We start from the raw sequence: 27,552 nt of genomic DNA on the forward strand, positions 1-27,552 counted from the left end.
ATGCTTATGTACCATCAGAAATCAATGCACATTGTATTAAGAAAGGGACATTACTTTCTTAGTATAGATTGGATTTTTCTGGATTATTTCAATTATTTAATTGTATTGGACCAACCATGGTCTCTATGGGCAGCAACTCACAGGTAAACAAACATGCCGAATAACAGAAGATACATGTGAAGGGGTGACTTGGAACAGCAGACTTATGTGTGTTTTCAGTCAAAACCACTGGGGAGAGAAAACACAGTGGTAAACAGGAGCAAATTGAAGCTCAGTGCTGCAGAATTTCAACTTGAGAAGATGTTCATAAAGTCAACTTCAATTGGCACAATATTGGGAATTTGAAGAGGCTCTGGGGAAATCATTCCTCCCTATGACTCATCTTCCTTTTTTATTAAAATATTTGAGTAACATCAGTTAATAACATTATATAAGTTTCAAGTGTGCAATTCCACAATCTAATAATAATATAATAATATAATACAATATAATTTAATACACCATCTGTATATTGCATTGTGTGTTCACCACCCAAAGTCTGGTCTCACTCTGTTCCTACCACTCTGGTAACCACCATACTGTCCTATAACTCCTCTTGGTCTATATATATAGAGCCCAAAATGGTATCCAATCCCTTCACATTCATAAACAGTCAACCTAGGGAGAAAACTGTACTTGAACAATGATTAAAATAAAATAAAAAATCTTAAAAAAAAAAAAACAGTCAACCTCTTGGCCTCTACAGGGTACTTTTCTGCCTTAGCTTCCTTCAGGATTGTTCTCTAACATGTTCACAGTCTCCCTGTTTAGTTCGATCAGTGGTGATTTAAATTCCTTTTATGCAGAGACTTAGTCTTTTCCTTTTCATTACCCTTTGGTATCCCATAAATCAGGGGTGTCAAACTCATTTTCACCGGGGATCACATCAGCTTTGCGGTTGCCTTCAAAGGGCCGAATGTACTTTTAGGACTGTATAAATGTAATACTCCTTAACTAGGGGCAAGGAGCTCGGTGCTGCCGCTAGGTAGAAACAAGGTGCTGGGCTGGATAAAACAAGGTGGAAGGACAGATTCCGCCCCCGGGCCTTGTGTTTGCCAACTGTGCCATAAATGAAAAGTGTGACATTATCCCAGTCAGGGCACATGCCTGGGTTGCAGGCCATGGCCCCCAGTAACCGCACATTGGTGTTTCTCTCTCTCTCTTGCTCTCTCCCTTCCCTCTCTAGAAATAAATAAATAAAATTTTAAAAAATGTATGAAAAAAAAGTGTGACATTACCCAGAGTTAGCCAAAGTCCAGGTTAAGATCTCCATTCTCTAAACTGCCAAGTCTGCCCAACATGCCCGACATGAGCTGCAGTGAGTTTGCAAAACTGCAGTATGAGGAAAGAAATCTCTGTAATACTGCCTTCCCTTCAGATAACAGCTGCAAATTTGGGGGTCCCCACAGCCTCCCTCAGGTTTAATAATCCCCTAGAACAACTCATAGAAGTCAGGAAAGTGCTATACTTAGGATTACAGTTTTATTATTGTGGATGGGAATAAATTAGCACCATGCAAAAAAAAAGGCACGTAGAACAAAGTGTGGAGGGTTCTAAATGGAAAGCTTCCATCTTCCTCCGAGATTTGCTACCGTCCCCAGCATCCATCCACTCAGAATTGCCAACAAGGGTTGCTCATCCAAGTTTTTGTGTCCAGAGTTTGGGGTTTTATTATGTGGGCGTGGTTGATGGAATCATCACCCAGGTGGTTGAACTCAACCTCCTGACCCCTCTTCTTCCAGAAGGTCAGGCTGATTATCTCAGAGCTCAAAGACCCAACATGCTCATTACAGGGCTGGTTATTCTGGCATGGTCAGCTCCCACACTAAGACTGTTGGTGTGGCTGGCCCCACCCTGTGTTGTCTTCTTAGCATAAACTATCAGGTGCCCACCCTGAGTGTCCTCATTAGCATAAACTTTCAGGTACAGCCCCAGGGGTTCACCACGGAAAACAAAGATACTCCTGTTCCAGGGTATTGCAGTAGCTTTCAGGAAAGGCCAGGCCTCTATTATAAAGCCATATGCTAAAAATGGAGATACCAAGTGATATTAAATGAAGGAAACAAAGTGAAACTATGTCCAAATTAAAATAGCCTTTTATGTGATTTTTATAGCATGTTGTGGGATATCGGATGATAGCCGAGACTTTTTAGAGCATTTAAGATTAAATCCTTACAGAATCCATTGTACTTAAACTAACTTAATGCCTCACACCGAACAACTTCAGGGGTCACTACCAGGAAGATGAGATCCCTTTTTGTTCCAGAACACACTGACTGACACACTTTTTTTTTCCCTTACCAGGCTGTGAGCTCTTTGCAGGCAGGACTGTGTTATGATGGTGTTTGTGCCTCCTGTGCTTAGCATAAAGCCTGGCATAATAAATAATTGTGAAATGGGATTTAAGAGAGTCCTCTTAGCCAAACCAAAACTGTCACCTGAGCTTCTCAGAACAAAAATGATCTGGAGTATATGTATTTCAAGGCCTCTAACCCTATGGTTCTTGTAGAATTAAAGTGGCCAAATCCTAGAAGCAGGCATATGTCCTGGTAGCCCTACAGCATACTTTGTGTAGCTCTGCCAGTGCTTTAAAGTTACGGTGCACCAACTAATTTCACATACTTAAAAATTCAAATTTCCACCTCCTTTTGAAAAATACATCTGGCATCATCAAGCCTGACTTTCCCTGGGACAATTGGCTGGAGCTAAGCAGTAGTCCCTTGTAGAATGAGCGCAGCCAGTGTTCACAGCTCCCTAATACCTGTTATTTTGTTTATTATATTTAAACTACCTTCCCAGATTAGACTGAAAGAAATTGGAAAGGTGAATATTTTGCACCAAAGGAATCTTTGACCAGGGCCAGATCATGTTTTTAATAAGCCCTACCACTGAAAATATTAGCAGGTTCCTTCTCTTATATATAAATACAAATGAAAGGTTAAACTATAAAATAAATGTAAGGGAAAAACAACAGTTTCTATTCCATCCATGATGCTTACTTCAACACAGTTTTTGAAATATACAGTTCTTACTTTGGTAGACCTCCCCCTAAGCTCCTGGTCTGCCGTGGGGGTAAACTAGTACCACATTTGGGAAATACTATAGTCTCTGGTCTCCCCTACCCCTGGAGGCAGAGGGATTGCATGACAGTCACAGGGAATGCATAGTCTTAGCTAGCTCAAGAAGAGAGAGTTCTAGCTGAATTTGGCCAGACACAGATGCAATAGAATTATTACCCAATTGGAGCACATATTGCTCAAAATGAAGCTCAGGTGTGTGAACACAGCCATGGTTACCACCCAGCCTAGGACACCTTCTGCCTGGTTAGTGCACAGGTTCCCAGGTTCCCAACCTGCTGAACATCAGCTTTGTACTCCCAAATCCTTTCTCCCTCTAGTGGGCAGGCATCCAGTTAAGCCTTTTCAGATTACATGGATTGCTGGTTATCCTCATCGTATTTATTTAGATTTATTTTGGTTTATTCTTTCATTCGAATGATTTAAGGCACATTCAGGCTGCAGTTCAGCTGTAAAGCAGAAGCCTAAATCAACCTCAAGCAAGCAAAGCCAGAAAATAAGGTCTTGAAGACCAGAATATTGCACCTCAGAAAGACCGTGTCAGGAAAAGCAAGCCTACTATAAAGATCTCCCATAAGCCCTTCCTTCTTGCCTTCCTCCATTGTAAGTCCAGAGATAATATACAAACAAAGAGTGTGCTAGCCTCATTTAATTGCTGGCATGCTACAAAGGGAGAGGTGCGGAAGGTGACTTGGTCCCCAACCACAGGAGGTCTCATAAATTACATCAAATGGGTTTCTGCCTCCATATATATGAAATGGCATTGACATCTCAGGGTGCACATTAAACACGACAACACAGCTTACAGCAAATAATGAACAGCGGGACTCCAGCTCCGACAAAGCATATGGGCATTTTTTCCTGCAAGAGGAAATACTTTTCACAGTTAAATAACAATAGAAATAGAAAGAAATGAAAAATTGTCAGAAAGGAACAAAAATGAGATTTCCAGCTGTGAGCTGAAAAGAGATGGGAAGGCATCAAGATGGAAAGATTTGGGAAACTAGTATGGAGAAAGGCCTGTGTGGAGAAGAACTGTTGAAGAAAGAGAAAGGTGGTGATAGACATACTCCCTGGACAGGAGTCGGGTGTGAACTTCTGGTGCAGTTCTAGGAGGCAAGAGCCTGAAAACTGCCTGCCATGCTGTCAAATTGTCCTGGGCTGTAATTATTGCAGATCAGATCTGCTGGGGTTGGACTAACATTAGGTAGTGCAGGGAAGAATTAAAAGGCCTGCAAAGGTGGTTTTCATTTTGTTTGTTACCAGTTTGTTTGGGGGGGGCTGGGTTTGGAGTTAGTTTTTCTCCCTGGCTTAATGGGGTATTAGCCACTTGAATGTAAACTGCTGTTATGTCACATCAAATACTCTGTTTTGTTCTGTGCCCTCACAGTGTATGAGATAAAGAGGAGGTGTGGAGTTGTTATTAATTCTCTTGCTTTTTTAGAGAAGGCAATTGGAAAGATAAGGCCATGGGTGAGTTTTTCTTTCAGTGTATGTATGTAGGGGGGTGTCTTTCTTGATCTGTTTTTCCACAAATCTCTTCCTTCAGAGCCAGCGCAATAGAGGCACAATAAAGAACTCCTCCAAGAACAGTGAGAAAACTAATGAGTGGGCCTAAAGGTCTGCAGAAGCTGAAGAATCCAGTGAGGCCAGAAGGAGCAAGGCCAGTGGTGGCTGAGGAGGCTCCCTAGCCAGTGTACCCAGGGGTCACCAAGCCCAGAACAGAAGTGTAGCCTGATGAGTCAGGGAGCCCAGACCATGCACTCAGGGGTGTCCCTCAGCAGACTTGGGACGTGACCAGGGTGATGGGGCAGGGAGTTAGGGCGAGGCACCAGAGGGAGAGTCCTTTCAGGGACTTAGAACATGACCAGTGAGACCACAGATCCTATGGCCATTGGACCAGTGAGAATACTTAGAACTTTGCTACTCAAAGTGTGATAGATTACAGATCAGAAGCATCCACATCTCCTGGGAACATGTTAAACATGCAGAATCTCAGGTTCCACCCCAGGCCTGCAGAATCAGACTCTCAGGGGTAGGTCCAAAACTCTGTTTTACCAAATTCGCCAGGTGATTCGCATGCACCCTGAAGTTTGAGAACTACTAACTTAAGGGATCAGATATCCTGAGGCATGTTTTTAAGAGCTTAAATGACCACAGTATATACACTGGGAAGCCAATATGAGTTACAATGCAAGAAGCAATTATGGATTATCTAATCCCTGCAGTTACAGTGGCAGACAGGAAATAAACTAAGAATGTGCCAAGTGTACAAAGCAAAATAAAGAAAAAAATGTGTTGTTGTTGTTTTTTCCTGAGTAGAGAGTCACACAGAGCTGGCTCTGGGTCAGCCCTGAAATATCATGCATGAATGTGCAACAGGGCCAAAAGCTAAGAACAAAGAGCATGAGGGCAGAACTGACTGTGTGTGTACTGGAGGGAAGCCCCCCAAAAGTCTAAACTCAGGATCAATTCTAAAGATCTGACATGTAGCCTATTCAAATTCATAAGGGCTTTAATAGGAGAAACACATACATGGGCATAGCAGCTGCTTGCTCCCAGTGGTGGCCAGCTGGGAATAAATCCACCCCTCCCAGGACAGGAACTCCCAGGACTTTTTCATAGGGGTTCATCGTAAAACCATATGCTAGGTAGTCACGTAGATTATCAGAGAGAATAATGCCTTTCTATGTTAACAGACAACATCAGGCAGTTATCCATACTATATATTCATTGCCTTCCTTCCTGGGGGACTTGGGCTCAAGTTTATCTTTGGGCTCATTCCTGCTCTCTGGGTAGTCAGCCAAGCCTGAGGCTACAGAGAGTTAAACACTCAAAGAAGGTTAAACAGAGTCCAACATTTCCATCCACCCTTACTGCTGGGGCCATACTGCCTCTCTTACTTCCCCTACAGCATGGCCAGCATCTTCCCAGCAAAGACGGCAGTTTCTGATGGAGGGGCAAATGTAACTAATACATATATAACTAATGGACAGCCTGCCCTGATACCTACTCCAGTTCACCCCGCTCATTTCAACTCATTTGTTTAATAGCTATGGCAACCTTCTTTTTTATTCCTCACCCAAAAACATTTTTTTCATTTCTTTTAGACAGAGAGGAAGGGAGAGAGAGAGAGACATCAATGGGAGAGAGAAACATTGATTGGCTGCCTTCCCATACACGCCCTGACCAGGAATAGAACCCATGACCTTTCAGTCCACCAGTGTGGACTGAAGTGTTGGTATGGAATCATACTCCAACCAATTGAGCCATACTGGCCAGGGCTATGGCAACTCTTTTTGAAGATAGGGGATGGATTATGTAATGTAATTATATAAATAAATATGTATATATAATTATATAATACTATATAATAAATCATATTGAAGTATTATATCAAATATATACACTTAGATATTCAATTGAAGTATTAATTGAATATAATTTGTTTAGAAATAAATACACAATATTTGATAAAACAAACTAAAGTTTGAATATTAAAGCTTCAAGTTCTGTAAAAATATGGTGAACTTCAGTCTTTAAATGTCAGCCTCTCGCCGAGGCCTATTCTGACCGACTCAGCCCCAGACTGACTCCCACCCACCACCCTGCCTTGCTCTGTTTTTCTCATAGTACATGCCTGCTAGATCCAACATAATCTACACATTTACTGGATTTATTGTTGCCTTATCACTAAGATGCAAGTTCTGTAGGGCAGGAATTTTTGTTTATTGTTCACTGCTGGATTCCTGGCACCTAGAGGTGTCCCTGAGCTCAATAAGTATTTGCTGGATAAATGAATCTATTAGTGAGGAGAGTACCTTAGACTATAGTAATACAGCAGAAAAGCAGGTGCTTTACTGGGATTTTCCTTTTAAAGAATGATATTAAACTAATAGCACACAAAATAACTTCAAGGGTATCTGTATATCTCTGCTGTTTTCCTTTAGCTAGAGAGGAGCAGAAACTTTCCAACATGAAGTTTTATTTTTACACCTTTTGTTGAGGGCCAGATTACAGCTATGGCTCTCTCAGTTAGAACATTTTTTTTTTGGTTCACCTTGATCAGTTAGAATCAGAACTATGGCATAAAGTTGAAAACTAACCATCCAAGAAGTTCACAAGCCATATTTTTTTCTATAACCATCTATAAACTCTCTCACAACAGAAAACCTAAAGTTTGAAGGCTTTTCTTTAGGTAACCCAGTTAAATGCAGCTTTTCATGGAGCAGTAGAGAAACATAGATGTTCATTTTAACTAGCTTTTGCACAAAGCATTTAGCAAATCTTTGAAATGCTCCTTAGTGGGCTGAGATTTTTAAAGAATTGATTGGAACACCTTCAGAAAGAAACTCGTAAATTCAAATTGGCATGACAATAAGGGAAAATGCAGACTGTCAGAGGCATGCCTGACGGCTGGACTACACCAGGTGGGCAGAGAGGACTGCAGGGAAAGAGCCACACTGGACGGCCAGTTGAGGGCAGGACATGAAGTCTTTCCTGTGAGAGAAATAATGAATTACTCACCAGATCACTAATGCTCAACATAGAAGTAAATCTACTCCCCACCTGCCCTCCAGGAATATGGGAAAAGCAGTTGTAGTGATGGGGAATTTTCACTCCTCTGGGCAAAAACAGCTATTCAGTGGACCAAGGGAAAAAAGAAAACTCCAGACTATCATTTTGCGTTACCTAAGAAGTCCGGGCATTCAGATCTGGTTGCCATGTTGACAGGCCACACCGATCAGTGTGACCGTGTACAAAGGCCTGAGCACATGCCAGCCTGCAGGTCACAATGCGGCAGCCTGCACACTGGCTGGAATCCACAGCTATGGGATTTGAAAGAAATTGTTGCACCTGAAAGAAATCAACCTATGAGCAAGGGATCATTTTATAAAGATTTAAAAAAAAACATGGAGCATAGGCTCTGTAATATTATCAGGCTAATGGTAACTCCTGCCTTCAGATGCTGTGTGGCTAAGCCACTTGGCAAAAAAAAATAGTGTCTATTGTTCATGAGTTAGAATAATTGTTTATAGATTAAACAGCAAAACTAAAATACTAAGTACTATTATCTTTCCTCTGGGAAAGAAAAAAGCATTATAGATGGACACTAAGTTGAGTGCTTCTAATGGGAAGTGGGAAACCTTATTTCATGCCTTTTATCTCAGTCCCTGCTTCAGGGAATTGAAATAAAATGCACATTTCTGAGCTGGTCACCTCCTCATTCCTGCCGTGGTAGATACCTCAGAGCAGAAGCCTTTCAGGGCACAGGCAGAAACAGGATGCCCGTTGCACATAGGACAGTGCTTGAAGGAAGTATGATATGAAAGGAATGAAGCATTCTGGAACAGACTTGACTGAGATTTTTTAAGTCAACTAACCAGGAAAAGCCAACTGAGTTTTGCTTTGTTTTGTTTACCTGCAGCTTTTCAAAGTACAGCAAAAAAACAAAACAAAGACCACACTTTGAACCTTTATCGGAGTTTAATAATGTTTGGCAGTGAGTTTCCCCTGATATTTTTTTAGCATTCACTGTGTGCCGTGAGCAAAGTTAAATGCTACACATGCATTGTTTTATTCAATTCTCCCAAAAAGTCCATTGTGCAGGTGAAGAAATTGAGGCTCACAGGGTTGAGAGGCCTTGCCCAAGGCCACACAAATACAAATGGGAGCCAGGAGTCAATCCCCAGTTTGCTTCAATTCAGAGCCCCTGCATGGTGGCTGATAGCATCAGATTATTTGGGGTTAGAGTTTGCTTAAGGGTGGTAAATTATGAACCAGGTAGTGAATATCTCCCAAACTTCATGGCCAATAGCAGCAGTGAGTCGAAACTGATATTTCTCTAGAAGGAGGGAGCAAGCTGGAAGAGTTAGAAGGGCACTCCTTCAGCCTCCCACATTTCATTTTTCAAGTACGTGCTCAGGTTTGGGGCAAGGGGTAAAATGCGGGAATAAACTCTTCCACCAAGTTTTTATATACTTATACGTATATAAAAAGTTTGAAATCTAAATATCCTTTTCTTCTCACTGCTTCTCTAGATTTTGATTGGAGCCGTCATTGCCATGGGCTCAGCTGACAGGGATGGCCGCCTACACCCAGGCGACGAGCTCGTCTATGTCGACGGGATCCCAGTGGCTGGCAAGACGCACCGCTATGTCATCGACCTCATGCACCACGCAGCCCGGAACGGGCAGGTCAACCTCACTGTGAGAAGAAAGGTGCTATGTGCAGGTATGGAACCTCGGGCAGTGGCAAGAGTTGGAGATTAGGTTGTGAGAAGCTTTTATGAGACATGCCAAAGACACTTGAACAAAATTTTAAATCAATTTCTATATTATATGATGGAAAAAACCAGCCTTGATATTCCAACTATAAGTGATTTTGAAAGCGTGGATTTTCACCCCATTAGTACAACTCCAGCAGTCTTCCAGGCCTGCATTTTCAATGTAGTTGTTAAAATTTTCTAGCAAAGCCTGGGGCTAATTTAAGATGTGTGCTCTTTGCTGCTTAGTAGATACTAGTTATAAGAACATTATAGTAGAAAAATATGGCTTTTGTAAATGTTCCTCCTTGTGTTTACAAATCAAGAACCACAGCGTTTTGATACTATAATAAAGCAACAAGGATGGAAAATTGGCTTCCATTGTAGAGCCTAATAAAAGGTAACAATAAAACTATTATCTCAACTTACAGAAATACAGCTGTACATCATTTTGAGGAAACACTATTCATGTAACTCTAAATTTATGAAACAGATAAATAAAGAGTAATTATTCCCATTACAACCATTTTCCCAGCTTCCTGAAAGAATCCACCGAAGACACACTTGTAAGAGTCAGCCCTCAGAGTCCTAATATGATTCAGTTTCACTCTTCACCATCTCTACTCCCCAAAAAGGATTTATATTTTAAGGAATCTGTCTGTTACAAGCATCACATAGTTTTTTGTAATCCAAGCATTCAAGCACATTGGGAATATGGTCCCACACCAATTGCACTTGGCTCTGGGAATCACAGGAGCAGCAGCACCAGCAATGTTCACTTGTCGCCTTCTGCCTCTGCTGCCTGCTGGCCTTTCTGCTCAGCCCCTTGACTAATCCTCGTACAGAATAATGAATGCTAGGATTGGGGGCAGGGGGCTTAGGAGCTCCACCTCCCTTGTATTACAGGTGAGAAAACTGAAACCCAGAGGTGTAGTTGCTTGGCCAGTAGTCCACAGAGTCAGCGATGATGTGGAGACTCATCTCCCTGGCCAGGGCTTATTTTATTATATACCACTCTCAGTCCCCTCCTGCCTCTACTTCCATCCCCACCCGCACTGAACACAAAGACATTAGACCAATCTTTGGCAAATGTCACTGCCAACCATAAGGAGAAAGAGTCTTTCATATGCGTTATTGTTATATTTGAATTTTAAAAGGGGAGGCACTGGCTGGATAATCACAGGTTATGAATGACTCGATAGGATAAAATTTATTAGTCAAACAAAAAGTCCTTTTTTATTTGAGCCTTCTAGAAACTAGACTTTGAGCAAGGGCAATCATTGAAAAGGGCAAGTCAGAAGGATTGCCAGCCCTCGCCAGTAGAAACTGCCATATATCTTGTATCATAGAGAGGTTTTGCTAAGAAATGTCATTCATCTTTAGAAACTCCTGCCATACCACTTGACCCAAAGAAGTAAAACACCTTGAATTATTCTTATTCTTGGGCAAGATGCCAGAAGACAGTTTTTCTTGGTTAACATTTAACTGTCTCTCACTACAAAGTGGTTTTCGATAAAAAGTTTGCTGTGCTATATGTTCTATAACCCAAAGATAAATTAAAAAGTTACCTGATTTATGAGGAAATAACTGCAAAGTGCAAAACCAATGCGCCAACACAATTTCATGCCCCCCTTGCTACCAGCTGATAATTGCAAATTAAATTTTGTTCTAACCAACCCAGGTTATTTATTGGAGTTTATGCCAAATGCTGCAAAAAAAAATGTATTCTTGCACTCTCTGGATCATGTGACCTCCATAAAGACGCTCTTTGCTGCAGTTCTTACCACTTTCACTAATTTGGGCTTTGAAGTGCATTTCAAGTGCATTTAATTTTTTAAAATGTTCTACTGCAGACTGCTCATTCTCACCAGGAGAGTTTCCAAGTTAATTCAGCCCACTCTTCCTTGAAAGCTTCATCAGTGTTGAAAATGATTAAGTTCAGCAAAGGATAGGAAAGTAAATGCCTAGAAATAGTAAAAAAAGATTTTTAAAAAGCAAAACTCATAGGAAGACAGCCTTTCCTCATAGCTGCCATTTCTCTACAGTGAGAAGGGACAACACCAAATGTGCATGTTAGTGGAGATGCCTTTTCAAGGGTTGTTGTTATCATCATCATTATGCTTTCCTAACTAAAGGTAGTGGGAGGTGCAGGCCTGGCTCATGATGAGATGATTGCTAGCTGATCAGAAGTGAGCAATTAGCTGTGAAGAGACAGAAGATGAGTGAAAGGAGGGACAGTGTTGCCACCTTTGTGCCAAAGGAGTAATATTATAGAGAAGGAGCTGGGAAGAAGGGGGTCATAGAGATCACACCCATCAGCCACCTGCTTACTGTGGCTTGAGTAGAATGTCCCACCACCACCTCAGAAGACATTGGGCACTGGCTTCCTAGCTGGTGCTCAAAACAAAAACACATCCAATATGAGAGGTACAGACTGATGAGTTACATTGGGAAAAGTTTAAACAACACAAAAACCTGCTCCAAATATTTAAATATAAAAAAGTATATAATTAAAGTTAAAATACAGAAATGGCATACAAATATAAAGGCAGTATTTTTAATTAGGCAATGACAAACTAGATCCTTAAAAATGAGATATTGTGGAGAAAAAGAAGGAAATACACAGCAGTGCACTGAATTTTATTTGACAGATAATTTTATTACTGATCTTGCACTTTAAATGAGTTTTAAGAGATGTTCATGCCACCAGATACAATATTTAGTTGTTTTTTTCCCCAAGGATAGTAGAAGAGTGCTTTTAATTGTTACACTGAAAGTATAAATATTTATATGTTTAGTAGCTAAACTTGAGATGTTCACCCTTATGACACAATATTTTGCATATACACTATTCATAGAGAAGTGTGTCTCTAAGGAATTTCCCAGAGTGCAAATCTAGAAGCGATGTGAAAGAAAATTTTATAACTTAATCAAAATATATTAGAGTCTGACTTCTGGTCAAGATAGAGACATAGGTCGACACAGATTGCCTCCTCATGCAGCCACTACAAAACAACTCTCACCCAGAATCGTCAGAAAATAAGATGTATGGAAGTCCAACAACCAAGGAATTAAAGAAGTCACATTCATCCAGATGGGCAGGAGGAGCAGAGATGAGGGGTTGCAGAATGGGTGGTCCCACACTCATGTGAGGTGGATAAAAATCAGGAGGGATACCTCAGGAGTGAGGGACCCTAGCCCCACACCAGACTACCCAACCCAGGGTTCCAATGCCAGGAAGATAAGTCCCCATAACTTCTGTATATAAAAATCAGTGGGGATGGGGACAGCAGACAAAACCATGGGATTTTTAAGCATCTGCTTTTAAAGGACCTATGATAGACTTAGGACTTATGCAGACTCACTCTGTCTGGGTTCCCGCACCAGGGTAGCAACTGGAAGGGTACCAGTGGCATATGGGAAAATACTGAAGTGTCTGGCATCAGGGCAAGTGCTGGGAGTCAGCTTCCTCCCAGACAAAACTCCAGAGGCCAGGCAGAGGCCATTGTCCCTTTTCTGAGCCCTCCACCACACAGAGCCACAGAGCAGTGAAACCATACCAGAGACTCCATCAATCTGGTTCACTCAGGTTGCCCCACCCTGATGATTACCTAAGGCTCCACCCCATCTAACTCATGGGTGCCCTTTTCTACAATAGGCCACACTACTAAGACAGGGACTCAAAGCAACTCTACCTGATACATAGAAACAAACACAAGAGGCTGCCAAAATAAGGAGACAAAAAAATATGGCCCAAGTGAAAGAACAGAACAAAACTCCAAAAAAAAAAGAACTAAACAAAACAGAGATAAGCAATCTACCAGATACAGAGTTCAAAACGCTGGTTATTAGGATGCCCAAGGATCTCACTGGGTACACCAGCAGCATAAAAAAGACCCAGGCAGAAATGAAGTTTACACTAAGTGAAATAAAGAAAAATTTACAGGGAATCAACAGTGAAATGGATGAAGCCAAGAATCAAATCAATGAATTAGAACATAAAGAAGAAAAAAAATATTCAATCAGAATAATAAGAAGAAAAAAGAATCCAAAAAATGAGAGTAAGTTATGGAATCTCTGGGACAATTTTAAACATACCAACATTCACATCATAGGGATGCCAGAAGGAGAAGAGAAAGAACGAGATATTGAAAACTTATTTGAAAAAATAATGAAAGAAAACTTCCCTAATTTGGTGAAGAAAATAGACATACAAGTCCAGGTAGCACATGGAGTCCCAAATAAGATGGATGCAAAGAGGACCACACCAAGACACATCATAATTAAAATGCAAAAGTTAAAGAGAGAATCTTAAAAGGAGCAAAAGAAAAGCAGATAGTTACCTACAAAGGAGTTCCCATAAGACTGTCAGCTGATTTCTCAAAAGAAGCTTTACAGACAAGGGAATGGCAAGAAGTATTTAAAGTCATAAAAGGCAAGAACCTACATCCAAGATTACTCTATCTGGCAAAGCTATCACTTAGAATGGAAGGGTAGATAAAGTGCTTCCCAAAGAAGATAAAACTAAAGGAGTTCATCTTCACCCTGGCCTTATTATATGAAATGTTAAAGGGACTTATCTAAGAAAAAGAAGATCAAAACTATGAACATTAAAATGGCAATAAATTCAAACAATCAACAATTGAATCTAAAAAACAAACTAAGCAGAACAGCAACAGAATCGTACATATGGAAATCATTTGGAGGGTTATCAGTTGGGAGGGAGAATAGAGTGAATAAGGGCAAAATGCAAGGATTAAGAAGTACAAATATGTAGTTACAGAATAGGCAGGGGGTTGTTAGGAACAGTACAGGAAATGGAGTAACTAAACTTGTATGCATGACCCATAGACATGAACTGAAGGGGTGACTGCTGGAGGGAATAAGGGGTATCAGGTGGAGGGGGACAAAGGGAGAAAAACTGAGACAACTGTAATAGCATGATCAATAAAATATATTTTAAAAATACAAGCAGACAAGATAAAAGAAAAAAGATATATTACAGTCCATCTTAACACCACCATCTTTTCTCTAACACCTAAGGGAACATCTAATTCTTATCCTAATGCTGAAAAGGGGAAAGTTTTCTTGGCAACTGGGTGAAAAGTTTAGATGGTGTTTCAGAAGCCAGTGAATTTCCTGGTCCTGGTCACTACACCTTCTGTCAATTCAAAATGTATTCCCCTATGCTTTGCGTATGAGCATGTCACCCATTTAAATAAGTTGTCTGTCTTGGTGAACCAGGCGTGTGCAGACTCAAATGCTCTCAGGCAGGTCAGCCCCTAGTGCAGGGCCACAGTCTGTGGGCTGCCCCTGCTCCATCAGGCACCCTGAGGGTCCACGTACATGTTGACCCCCACCCACACATCCAGACTCTGTCCACACACAAACCTCATCAGCCATGCTTCAGCACAAGATACGAGCATCTGCAGTGCTATCATCTTCCTGGGAACAGTCCTGAGAAGAGGCCCAGACACGCCTTGGAAGCAGGCAAGGTCTGTTTGATGACAGAGTCCTGGAGTCCTGGCGCCCAGTGTGTGATCCAGAAGGGAAATGAGGGCTCCAGTTAAATAAGTCCCTTTGGCCCCGCATTCCCCCCATTCTATGGGTAAATTAGCAAATTGGGAATTTGCAAGAGACATCAGGGAGCGGTTGGGACACTGCATAGTCCATCAAGGGAGCAGCCATTGCCCAGCTCTAGCTATTCACTACCAAGTATTTCAAGAGAAACCAGAAAGCCGTATTTCTATAAAGTCTGCATATCTGAAAACACTGACAACTAATTTTAATAACAAATAGACCAACACTCTGCAGGAATAAGTGAGTCTGCTGATTGTTCTAGTCAAAGCATCTCACCTGGAGGACATAGCGACTCTTGCCTTCCCAAACAGAGACCCTCTCCGCCAGCCAGTGACGACACCCAGTGTAACTGGTGGGGACAAAACCGAAGCTTAACCTAGGGGTTAATTATCTGACTTGAGCATCTACTAAATGACTGAATTCTGTACACTCATTTGCATGTAAGACAAAAGGATAAGGCAGGAATGCTGGAAGTTAGTGAATTTGTTTAAATGCACATGGAATTTAGCCACTTTGTGACACTTCACTGTATTATTCGAAGACAATGATGTGCAGGTCCTACACCGAGAAGGGTTGTTGGAGAAAAGAGAGTCTCATTTGGACACAGAGCCAGCTGAGCAGAAAAAATGATGTGGAGTCAATCCCTCCAAGTCAATCATTGGAAGTCCTTTTAACTCCTTGGTTTTTAATGTGTTCCTATTGTTAAAGATAAAGAACTTTGTTCTAGAGATTGAAAGAGAAATCCAAAAGCAGTAGAAAAGTGTCCTGTTAATGTATTTAACTTATTTCATATTGACTTCATCTGTGATTTTATTCCTCTTTCTAGAACTTGTGGCATAGCCACTCCTGGCCATTTATTGCAAAGCCATAAATTTTCTTTGTAGCCGCTTTACTGACAGCCCCCACTCTCAACCCCCTAAACTCTGACAGCCAGAAAATGAGATCTCTCTTGTCACTGCCTATGACATTTAGTTACTGATTTGTTCCAATAACTCGGGGAGATTTTCAATTTAATGTTGCAGCATAATAATTGTTTGTTTTCTTCTTCCTATCTCTGATCACTTTATTTCCAACTCGCAGAAGGACTGATAAAGGACATGTGCTTTGCCAAGACAATCACAGCATGTCTTTGCGTGACGTTTTTAGCAAAGAGGCTACATTTTACGAGCAGTTTTAATTCTGGTAGAAAAGAGGAAAAGGCTTTGACACTGTCATTTGTCTTTTTATGACCTAGGTACATTTCCTACAGATAAAAAGAACCTGTTTTCCTTTATTAAAACCTAATTAATTAAATCTTAATCAAAAAATCAAATTTATCAATGGTCTTATTCAGTACTTATAAACAAAAAATAAATACATTTTTGTAAGGCCATTTTTAATCTGGTCATGTAAATAAATGCCCCTCCCCTTTCTTCAGCTGTTAGTGTAACAGAACCTTTCTTGTAGTCTGTTCTTTCTCTTTCTCCCTGAACTGCAGCTTGTCAAGTTAAGAGCCTCACTGGAACTTTTGCTAATTATTTTAACTTGCTATACGAGACACTGTCCAGATTTCTAAACAGAAGAACATATCTAGAGACCCTCCTCCCCCAAAATTACTAATTGTGATTCTTTTCTATCTTATTATTTCTCTGTTCCATATCATCTTTTGAGTACACTAATTAAGTTGTAAGATGGAGATGAAATCATCTTATTTCTAATTACAGTATTCTGAGCGCCCACTTCAGCTCTTTTAATCAAGATACCATAACCTAGGTATTAAATTAAAATGACAACATTCTTTCTGGGTGACAGATCAACTTTCATTTTAAAAACTGGCTCCTCTTGGCTGCCAGCCTTCCATCCTTTCTGTCTGTGAGTAGGCTCACTTCCTCATGGAAGTAGTGATGTGGTTTGTCTCTTTGAAAATAGAGTGTATTTCTTAATAATGCAGAGATGAGCAAGGCCTCCAACACCTCCCTTAATGATTCCAAATTCATCGTTCCTCGTCCTGATAACACTGTTAGATCTTAGAGTGAGCAAACTGCTTTAAGAAGGATGTTTCCTGCCTACACAAAAGTAAATGAGCATGTCTAGGCTAACAGAATTAAATAAAACCATGGCTCTTTAGTAAAATTATGACAGGTCACTTTACATGGACATCCGCTGGGCTGTCAGCCCCACTGCCAAGATTCTACGGCAGCATTTCTGAAAGTGTGGCCTTGAAATCTCACCCAGATTCCTGTGTCCAATTTTCCCTAAATCTACTAAAAAACAATGTTCCATGTGTGCACTCTGAAGATGCATATTTTTTACAAACTCTTTCAGTAATTCTTTTGCACAGGGCCATTTAAGATTCTGTCCACTTATTTCATGACCTTCTTTGATCATTTATTTTTATGCAACTAAGAAGCTCAATATCTATAATGAGAGATTGTCCTGGGGCACTGCCGTGTTACTTAGCAAGAGGAAGATACAAATAGGTAGCAGCACATAGGAAGCTGATGAGGGGTTTTACCTGTGTTTGCCATGAAAGGTGGGAAAGGACCCAAGACCTTTAGAGCTGGGTTTGAGGCTCTGCACGCCTGGGGAGAACAGACACCAGTCTTGTAACAGTGCCAGTGTCTAGACCAGTGCCTAGTACACAGCGGGCACCCATCAAGACCTTGTTAAATAACCCAGTGCCTATATACGATGTTGCTCCAGGGGAGCCCTGCCCAGAGAACGGGAGGAGTCCAGGCTCCGTATCAACCCACCACAGCTCTCCACGCAGTGACTACGCGACCTACACCAACAGCAACCACGCTGCCCCCAGTGGCAATGCCTCTCCCCCTGAGGGCTTCACTTCCCAGAGCCTGCAGACCAGCGACGTGGTCATTCACCGAAAGGAGAACGAAGGCTTTGGCTTCGTCATCATCAGCTCCCTGAACAGGCCTGAGTCGGGATCCACTATAAGTAAGTGACAGCTTCGCCTGCCCTTGAATAAGAGGTCTTGTTTTATTTCGTGCTGGTGGTAGGGACACTGACAAGCAAACTGGAGGACCGGTGTAGGCATATCATGGAGCCTGAAAGTCACAGGCTGTGTGCACAAAGAATGCATCCTTAACACTCGATTAGCCAAATGTTGCCGACCTTTGGTTCAGGAGGAATGAGAGACCACAACCCAACACTCCCACAGAAACTCCTAATTTATTTTAAACTGGAAGGAAAATAAAGCAGAGTGAGGTGGCAGTGTTTGTGCGAGGGGAGGGGTGCTCCTATGCGATAGAATGAAACCGTATCTACAGAGGATCTGGGGAAAGCAGTCTAAGCAGCATCCTTGAGGTGGGAAGGAGCTCAGCATTGAAGAAATACACAAAAGCCTGCTGCTGCTGTGGCAGAGTGAACAGGGAGAGCGGTGTGAGACCAGAGAACTGGGCAGGAGCCAGGTCGCACAGGGCTTCATTTGCCCATGGGAAGAAGTCTGGATTATGCTCTAAATCCATTGGAACCACTGGAGGGTTTTAATCAGTGGACAGAAATCTAACTTGCATTTTTAAAAGATGAACCCTACTGCTTGTGGAAAATGAAATCATAGGAAGGGAGCAAGAGTGGAAGTACAAAACAGTTAGGAGCCATTAAAACAGCCCTGTGGGGCCAGAGATGGGGGAGCCTTCCCCTCCAGTAGTAGCAGTGCGTAGGGCAGAAGAAGAGGACTTTACCTCCTGGGCCTCCTCCAACTCTCAGGTTCCCTGCCTCTGCACTGCAGGGGACAGTCAGAGGTCAAATTTTTCTTCCAGTGAGTCACCTCTGTCGATACACAGGCTTCTTCGAAGGCTTTCCTTCCAGCAGTGCTGTCCCAGAAGTCACTCAGCAGCCAACAAGCAGACAGAAGGGGCAACAGGCACACTCATTCATTTCTCACGTTGAAGTCGTTTAGCCTAAAATGCTGTGGACAGAAACACCAGAATAGAGAGCATTAAGAGAAAAAATAATTGAGTCATGTTGTGATTCTAAAATTCTTGTAAACTGTGGCTGTTTCCAGCCTATGGTTGGGGGAGAGAGGTGTGTTTGTCAAACAATAAGCAAGAAATCAAATTATTAGAAGGAATGAGAACTTTTTGTGATTAACATAATGTTATCAAAACACCACCAGAACTAAATGGAGAGAAGTGCCCTGATTAGTTTTAGCTTTGACAAATTCAAGAGTGAAAACTATAGAAATGTTACACCTCAGTGAAAACGTACTGAAACTAAATTACATCCATCTGAAAGTACAGTTTCATTTCTCTTTTTCTTCATGATAAGCTGAAGCAATAAATTCAACATTTAAGTGTAGAGCAAAAGCAGAAATCTGTCAGTAGGATGGATTCACCAAGATTAAAAGGGCACAAGACCAAAGATTTTTGTAAATTATATAAACAGTCTTCCAATAATTTACACTGGGAGAAAATGTTCACCAGGAGTTTTTGCAACCATCCTAGTCATTCAGATTGTTTACTGGGGAAGGGTACCTAAAGAGGAGGAATAAAAATAAAAAGTATACTGCCACAATGAAAGTGTTAAACATATAATGTTTATGGTCTCAGCTTGATTCGAAGTGCAACAGCATTATTGCTAACTGTGTAGGGAGTGTGTGTGCACACATGCACTTACTACATACAGAAACCACAAATGTGTTTTCTGTTGCACATGAAATTCATGCAGAGGTAGAGTTGGAAAGCAACAGGTGAAAATGCTTACAATTAACACATGAATGTTTTCTTCTGACCAAGGGATAATAAACCTCAAAAGAGTAATTCTAACCATTTTCAAACTGGCATTATTTTATATCACCCTGAGGAGTGGAAATGTATTCTGGAGTTCATAATGCCTCCTGGCTTCTTTTTTCAGATATTTATTTCTTTTCAATTTAAAGAGTTTGAAACGCAGGTTGCCCCATTTTCTGTGGGAAGAGCAGCTGCTAAACTGCTTGCGTGCAGCGTTTATAGTTCATAATGTGCAACATTCGCCTAAAAGGTCCCTGGACCTGAGGCTGTTTCATACTTCTGCAATAGTTTTCATCTTGTAATTTTGAAGAGAAGTGCTTAGTGCCTCATGAATGGCAAAGAGCCTTCCTTGTACCACATGTCCATCGCCACACTATCCAGGGCTCGTGACACTGGGAGAGCATGACACTGTCAGGTTCTCAACAGTCACAAACATTCCTGGGGTTTGTGTCATTTTTTTCTTCGTTTCTTTCTGGAGCCCAAGGATCTTGAACACATCCGTGGTTTTTCTCACAGCTACCGAGGCCTTTCCATTGGCAGACAGAGTGCTGTTATACCTTCGGTGGGCAAACCATTGACTTCAGGCCAGGGAGTGGTCAGTTAACAGCTCAGGTGCTACAGTCGGACTGCCTGGATTTGAAACCTGGCTCATCATTCACCAGCTGTGTGACCTTGAGGAAGATACATGACTTCTTTGGGCCTTGGTTTCCTCAGTTGTAAAGAAAAGATCATTTTAATATCTGTGTCATGGGGTTGCTGTGCAAGTTAAATGACTTAGTACGTGAAAGTGCTTAGAACAGCACTGGCTTAGAGGAAGCACCAAATATGTCATTGTGGCCATCCTGACCACTGTCCCTGCCAGGGATTATCTCCCCAGCCCGTCAGCTTACTCTTCTTGGGTAGCGCAGTGTTCACACTGACTGTCAGCTCAGTCAGAGCCCCGGGCAGCGAAATATGAGCAGCAGATGAGCATGTTGAGAGCCACCGCCCCCCCTCCCCACACACTGGCTTCCTGGGAGCACAGTGTCCCCCACCTCCCCAACGCCCTGCAGCCCAGGTCAGTGCTGGGGACACAGCAGTGGCAGCCAGGTCGGTCCAGCCAACTGTGCCCTTCCTGAGGCCTCAGGCGGGAAGTCTCCTCAGAATTTACTAGATAATCAATTAGGAAAGTCAAGGGAAACGTCAAAATTCAGGATCAAAGCTGTGCTATTAGAATGTCCCTGCAAACATGGCACCTCTATTGAATATATCAGAGAAGAGAGGAGACATGAAGAACTCAAATGTAAACTTCCCCACCCTGCACACTCACACTTTCTTCAGCCCAGAGACCAGCCTTGCCAGTGATGCCAGAGGTTTAATCAATTGAGAACTTGGAAGGCAAGACTTCTGGTTTACTATTGCCTGACATTTAGTAAGGCTCTTTACCAAAGCCTCACATTTTTTTCAAAATATTATTTTCCCACAAAACAAATAAGAAATTTTCTTTATATCAATAATATAGTTAAACAGCATACTGCCTTCCAAAGCCAGTGACTCAGGAGGCCAAGTATTGTCTGGGAGCAAACAGATCTCAGATTTCTATCTGAGGTGCAGGACTATCCTTCTTGATTTAAAGTGAGAATAGGAAAGCTTCCTGAGCATTTTTATCCAAAATTAAGTATTTTTTTCCACACCTTAAATTGAACCTACAGGAAAACAAATTGGTTTGCAGAATGGAGCCTAGGATAGAGTAAACTGTAACAGGAAATTGCATTTTAAATTCTTAAAAAGATTCAAATGAAGATTTACATACAAAGATGTTCATTGCCGTATTATTGGTAGGCAGAATATTGGAAACAATCTGAGAAGCTTCTCAGAACCTAGAAACTTTGGTATATTTGGGAAGTTGTTGTCGCTCTCATTGGGGTCTGTAGACACAGGATACTAGACTCAGCCCTCTGACTTAAGTGAATGAATGCTTGCTCTATAAAAATGTCCCTGTGGCCATGTGCAGTGGGGGTGACAGGTTGATCTTTGAGCCTTCTCAGCTCAAGGCTGAGTCCAGATGTCCAGGTTTTATTGCACAGGCGTAACCTAGACCTTACAGGTGCTTCCTGCTCTCCCTTCCCCCCAAAACCTGCTCTCCCACCAGAGTTCCCAAGAAAAGCTTTGGTACAAATGATGAAATCAAAATGACCCTTAGTCACCTGCTTTTCTATAATTTGTCAGAAAGGATACGCTGAAAGTTTTGAGGTAGACGTATGTGGGCAGCTTAGACACCAGTGATGGAGGCTGGCAGCCAATTGAGGGAACCTGTAAACTTGGATGCAGGCCCCTAACAAGCTGTGAGGTAGAACATATTCAGGACAGCAGCCACAGCAACAACCTAAGCAGTCACCAGTTGGAGAACGACCACTTCAGCCCTTCCTTCCTACATTCCTGTTGTCCCAATGGCACTGACTCAGTTTTCTGTGTCTTTATTGCAAACGCATCACTGGCAGCATGCTGCTGGCTTCTGAACAATTCTTCAGCTCTGTGCTCATGCTGGGAATCTTTGTTTCCACATGTGTGTTTCTTTGGCAAAGGTTGGAGTCCAGGCTTGGTCATTGCTGGTTTTCAGTAAGGCCCACTGCAATCCGGTGTTCTAGAAAAGAGTTCATCATCTTTGGTAAAATGCCCTGATGACTTTCTCAAAATCTTTGATGATGTCTATAGGCTCTAGAGGTTAAAAGTTATTCTAGAGATTTAAAAGTATATCTAGCAAGTCTTTTATGGCATTTTAAGAAAGGATGAAATAGCCCTGGCTGAGTGGCTTAGTTGGTTGGAGCATAATTCCATACACCAAAAGTTTGTGGGTTTGATCCCCAGTCAGGGCTCATATGAGAGGCAACAAATTCATGATTCTTTCTGTCTCTCTCCCTTTCTTTCTCTCTACAATCAATTCCATAAACATTCTCTGGTGAAGATTTTTTAAAAATGTTGAAATAAAACTGAACCAGAAGAGAAGCAGATTGAGATTTTTCCCACCAAAACTCAAAGCCAAGGTTTCTATAGTTTCCTTGCCCTATTACAAGGAAATTTAAACTAAATAAAAGTGCACTGAACAATGGGCCCAAGCCTCACTCCCACTTACCCACTGACTATGGTGTCCCTGAGCAAGTCACTTGGCCTTCCTGTGCCCCTTCCCCATCTAAAATATAAGGGGAAATGGCCTGAACAGGCTCTTCCAACTCTAAATTACCATACACCATGAATCAGCATGGAAAATAAACTATTAGTTCAGTTTTGTCTGTGTATTAAAAGCTTTGGGTAAGTTTGAGACCTGGGTCATAGTTTCTCATTGGCTTAAACTTGTATTACCTTCAATTTTGATTTTATTTTGAAGGTAGCTCCTAACACTTTTAGCTCTTTTATTCATTTTAAACTCTGTCAAGAAGTGATATGAAACAAGCACTTAACTGCACTAAACCAGCTCCACTTTTAAGGCAATTTAAGGCAGTGTTTTCTTCCTTTTGTCACTTCCTGGCAAACCTATAAACCATAGCATTTTTATAACACAAAGAAATAAGACAAATGATGCTACTGGAGGCAAAAAGGCAACCTCCCCAGTGGATTCCACCCCCAAGCCTCACCTGACCCTCTTCAGGGTGCAATTGCTGCCTTGACACACTTGTAACCTCAGGGGACACTTCTATTAATGGCCCATAGTTATAGAATTTTTCCCTAAAGTGAACCCTCTGAATATCAGCAACCATTAAGTACTTCATTTTACGTTTTATCATTTTGGGTTATGGCAGTGGATTTTCCTCAAGCCTTCCTATTGAGGTTTATTCATTGATCACCTTAAAAACACAGGTAATTGGTGCAATTGGTGCTGATGCTGGGAACCTGACCTTTTCTAGCTCACTGTAAACTCTGACCTATCAGTGTTCCTTCCCCAAAAGTCATTGCTGGAAAGTTACTTAAGTCATGTCCATGCAGCTGAATATGAGAATTGCGAAGTGAATCTCATTGATTTCTGTATTTCTCAGTAGTTTTCAAAAGCAAGTTTCCTTTCAGAGTTCTTAACCAGCTTTGTAACATATATCCCCTTATTCCTTAAGTGAATCTCCGCTTTGGTTTCCTTCAAGGACACAGCGCTCTGAGCTTAATGCTAATAGTAGCAGCTCATTCAAGAGGCATGATGCTATCACCACATGGTTACTGTGAGTGATTTTATAACAGAAGAAATAGGGGAGGTGGGCAGGAAATTCTATATAAAATGCCAGCTTTCCCCCAAATATTTGGCTTCTAAATATAACTCACAAAACCATAAAGTAAGTAAATGTTTTCATAATCTTTTGGAACATCAACACATACAAAGAGATAAGACTGTGTTCATAGTCTGCACTGACAAACATGTGTTTTAAATCAAATCAATCTTTTCACATTCATGAGTGTGGCTCACTTTCTGCGTCAGGAGGTAGTAGGGGCTAGGGTAGGAGTGGAGTGTAGTTGTTAATGGGGCAAAATGCATCAAGGAAGGCAGACCTTTCTATGTACAATTCAATCTTCTGATAACAAGTCTTTGATCATAAGACCCCTGATAAAAATATCTACAGGGTAAAGTTCAAACAGGTCTCTCTTTTATACTCATGACCCTAGCTAATCTAGACACGACCACTATTTACCATCAGCTCCTTCCAGCTCTATCAACCAAAGCTGGGTTTGTTACGTATCCCTGAAGACAACTTTCACTCTACTGATCCAGTATGCACATTTTGCCTTCTGCTACTTGGAATGTCTCCTCTTATCTAATAATAATTTTATCAAGCTTTCTCCCAGGCACTGTGCTAAGAATCTTACCTTGTATTTAATTTTTGCAGCAACCCTGTGAGACTACTGCCCAGATGATAAACAGCTCTCACAAGCAGCTCAAAAATCTCAGTCTCTTTGACCGCTCACCATCTCCTTCAAGTATTTTCATTAACTCTTATATGAAACTCTTGTCTGCAAACCCATTAATTGTTGACTGCTCCCTGGCTTCCCATCTGTCATTATGTCTGTCATTACAATCTATTATTGTCATTTTACTTTTTATGTCTTTATATTTTGTGTCCCCTAATAAATTATAAAATCCTTAAGGGCAAGAACAGTGACATTTCTTTGAGTCCCTCACAGTTCCTGGTAACATATTTTTGAAGGATTTGTTGCATGATTTATGTTGGTGGGATGGAATTCGATCCTCATACAGTGATCCTGCACTGTCCTCATGAAAGTGGAAGTGTAAACGTGCTCTGCTCTAACTTTCCCTGCTCCTAAGCCCAGCTGTTTCATCCCTCAAAGGAAGCAAGATGTACCTCTGAGAATGGGTAACGCAGCCGAGGATCACTTAGGGCCGCAGTTTCAACATTTTCCTCCCATGACCCACATAAACTTATTACTAAAATTCTGTGGCACACCAAAATATATATTATGGTTTTTTTGCTGATATTTGTATATAAGGATTTCTGGTACCAAGAATTAACCAATGAGCTGTAACCTCATTATATGATGTCACCATTAAGATGCAACTCTATTATATGACCTATATATTTATGGTTTAAGACAAGGCACTCACACCCGGCCGGCTGTTGTGTTGGCTATTATCATTTTTTTTATTTGACAATCTAAGGGAAAAGAGGTCAGTGACCCTGACTAAATAGTCAGGTATTACACGTTTTAAACTTCTTGTGGCACACCGGTGTGCCATGGCCCACTGGTTGAAAGTCGCTGACGTAGGGGGAGGAATTGTGTGCAAGCTGGTCCTTGCTCAGCATGTGAAATTGCACTACAATAAAGTGGAGCTAGAACAGTATCCCAGAATATAGACTTTTCATCAGTTCTCAGCCTGAGTAAATGCTTCAATAGCCAGTTCAGAGCCTACTGAAGTCTTAGATGAGAGCACCCTCTAAGAAATCGGTATTAGGGTGGCCATCTCTGTGCCTCTGGGAAGCCCCAGAAGTCAGAAGCATCTGGGTTGCAAAGGCCTGGTCCTCAGCCTGCTCTCTGATTCCCTTCATCCTGGCACAGACTGTTCCTGGACTCACCATCCATCTGTGTGAGCACCACCTCAGTGATAATTACGTCGTCCTAAACAGGAGAGTTTGGATGGCATCCCAAGCTCCTTAAAAAAAAAACAATTACTTCAAATTCATTTCACAACCCTCATTAACAAAGCGATGCATTTCAGTTCCAAGTGAACAACTTCTGAATCACATTACTTCCTTACAGGATCATACCCAACTAAATCCAGGGTGAATAGGATCTATTGATTAAATTTCATTTTTTTTTCTATCCTGAGCATGACCAGTTTTGTTCCCAAATTTATACCTGGATGCCTAGGTCCTACCCCTAAGTGGACAAAGAAGAAAAGATGGTGCATCAAACTCTGAGTATTCTGATATCTGAACTTTGAAGCCTCTATTAAAATGGAAAAGCACATGGAAACATTTTATTCTCTTAGCATTAACAGATTTAAAGATCATTAAATTGTAAAAATAAGTCCACAGAGAAGCACCATCATTCTTATTTATTCTCACGAAGAGGAGCAATATAACCTATCGAAGAAATCTGTGATTGCTCACAGTGCATTTTTTTAAAAGTCTAGACTATTTTTTATTGTTTGAATAGAGCTCATAAATCATGACTTTTTCTCACTAGGGAATCATTTTTCAGGAGGATTTTCATTATGGTGCTCAAAGACTCTCCAGGCAGCAGCAGGTGAATGTGTAGATGTCTTCTTACCTTCAGCTATTCAGCTGTCTTACTTAAAAGCTCGTAAGTGGGTGATCAGTGGCTATTCCCTCCAGGCTTGTGTCCTGCAGCTTCTTGTTATTCTCTGGACGGCACAGGGGGGTGCAGCTGCAAAGACAGCCAGACTCTACAAGCAGGATCACCCTTTACCAGTGGAAAATGCCCACCGCTCTCCCCGGGGGGTTCAAATAAACTCCAAGCCTGCAGGTCACTCTTGCAGAAGACACATTATCTTTATAATCTCTTCAGGGCCTCAAGTTGGATTTAATTCTCTGTAATTTTATTTTTCTTCTTGTTTCCCAACAACCAACCACATGAGAAAAGCTGTTCCCATATGTATAACCACTTTAAAAGCATGTTGTTAAGTGAACACAGTCATGTTATTTGTCCCCATTTTTCAGCTGTATTGAAAGAATGCTATTAAGGAACATTTTTCCCACTTGGAGTTGGGTAAGTTGAATTTCTTTTTGAGCCTCAGCTTTCACCAAGGACTCAGGGAGGAATTCTACCCAATCCTACCAAATCCTGGTAAAAGCTCTTTTTATCTGTTCATTTGACTGCCAATAATTTTGAAGTTTAAGGTGGATTGTTTCCCCAACCAAACTATTGCTAGTATGTGGTGGGAATCATTTCTACAGGTTAATCAGTCAGCCTTTCCTAGTGATGCTCACTAGGCATTCCTAAAATATATACAGTGTCAAAAAAATGTTAATTAACTAGTGGGGCCTGTTATTGGCATTTTCTTTTTCCAGTTGGATTTCTTCCAGGTTTTGTTTTTGTAAGCGAGGCAAAGGTTTGCTTCACAAATGTACCCAGATGTTGGGCAACTGATGAACCCATCTGCTTTCAAGAGTAAAGTGCACAAAACCTTCTATTCAGAAACTGTTCATCATAAAAATGTATATTTATGGATTCATTGTGAAAGAGGATCTTTCAGTAAGCAAGAAAGAGCACACAGTTCAAAAGGGTTTGCCCCTCGGCTATCCAGCACAGGGCAGTTGAGATAATGTGAGGTAGAACATTCTAACATAGAAATCTTCATTCAAATGTTTGGGGTTTTTTACTAGATAAACAGCAAGATGAAAAATTGCTCACATTCCAATAGGCATTTGAT

General features: G+C 41.3%; 1 protein-coding gene across 3 annotated transcripts in view; it reads left to right on the forward strand.

The window, feature by feature from the left end:
- The window catches only part of MAGI2 (membrane associated guanylate kinase, WW and PDZ domain containing 2), a 1,385,030-nt gene that overhangs the window by 1,228,436 nt on the left and 129,042 nt on the right, over window positions 1-27,552 (forward strand). For all 3 annotated transcript variants that reach the window (XM_045827541.1, XM_045827543.1, XM_045827544.1), the window contains 2 exons: window positions 9,158-9,350; window positions 17,644-17,892. In XM_045827541.1, coding sequence (XP_045683497.1) covers window positions 9,158-9,350; window positions 17,644-17,892 — 442 coding nt within the window. The remainder of the gene's footprint in view (window positions 1-9,157; window positions 9,351-17,643; window positions 17,893-27,552) is intronic.

This window comes from Phyllostomus hastatus, unplaced genomic scaffold (assembly GCF_019186645.2).
Source record: "Phyllostomus hastatus isolate PE091 unplaced genomic scaffold, TTU_PhHast_1.1 phas_scaffold_78, whole genome shotgun sequence".
Lineage (NCBI taxonomy): Eukaryota > Metazoa > Chordata > Mammalia > Chiroptera > Phyllostomidae > Phyllostomus > Phyllostomus hastatus.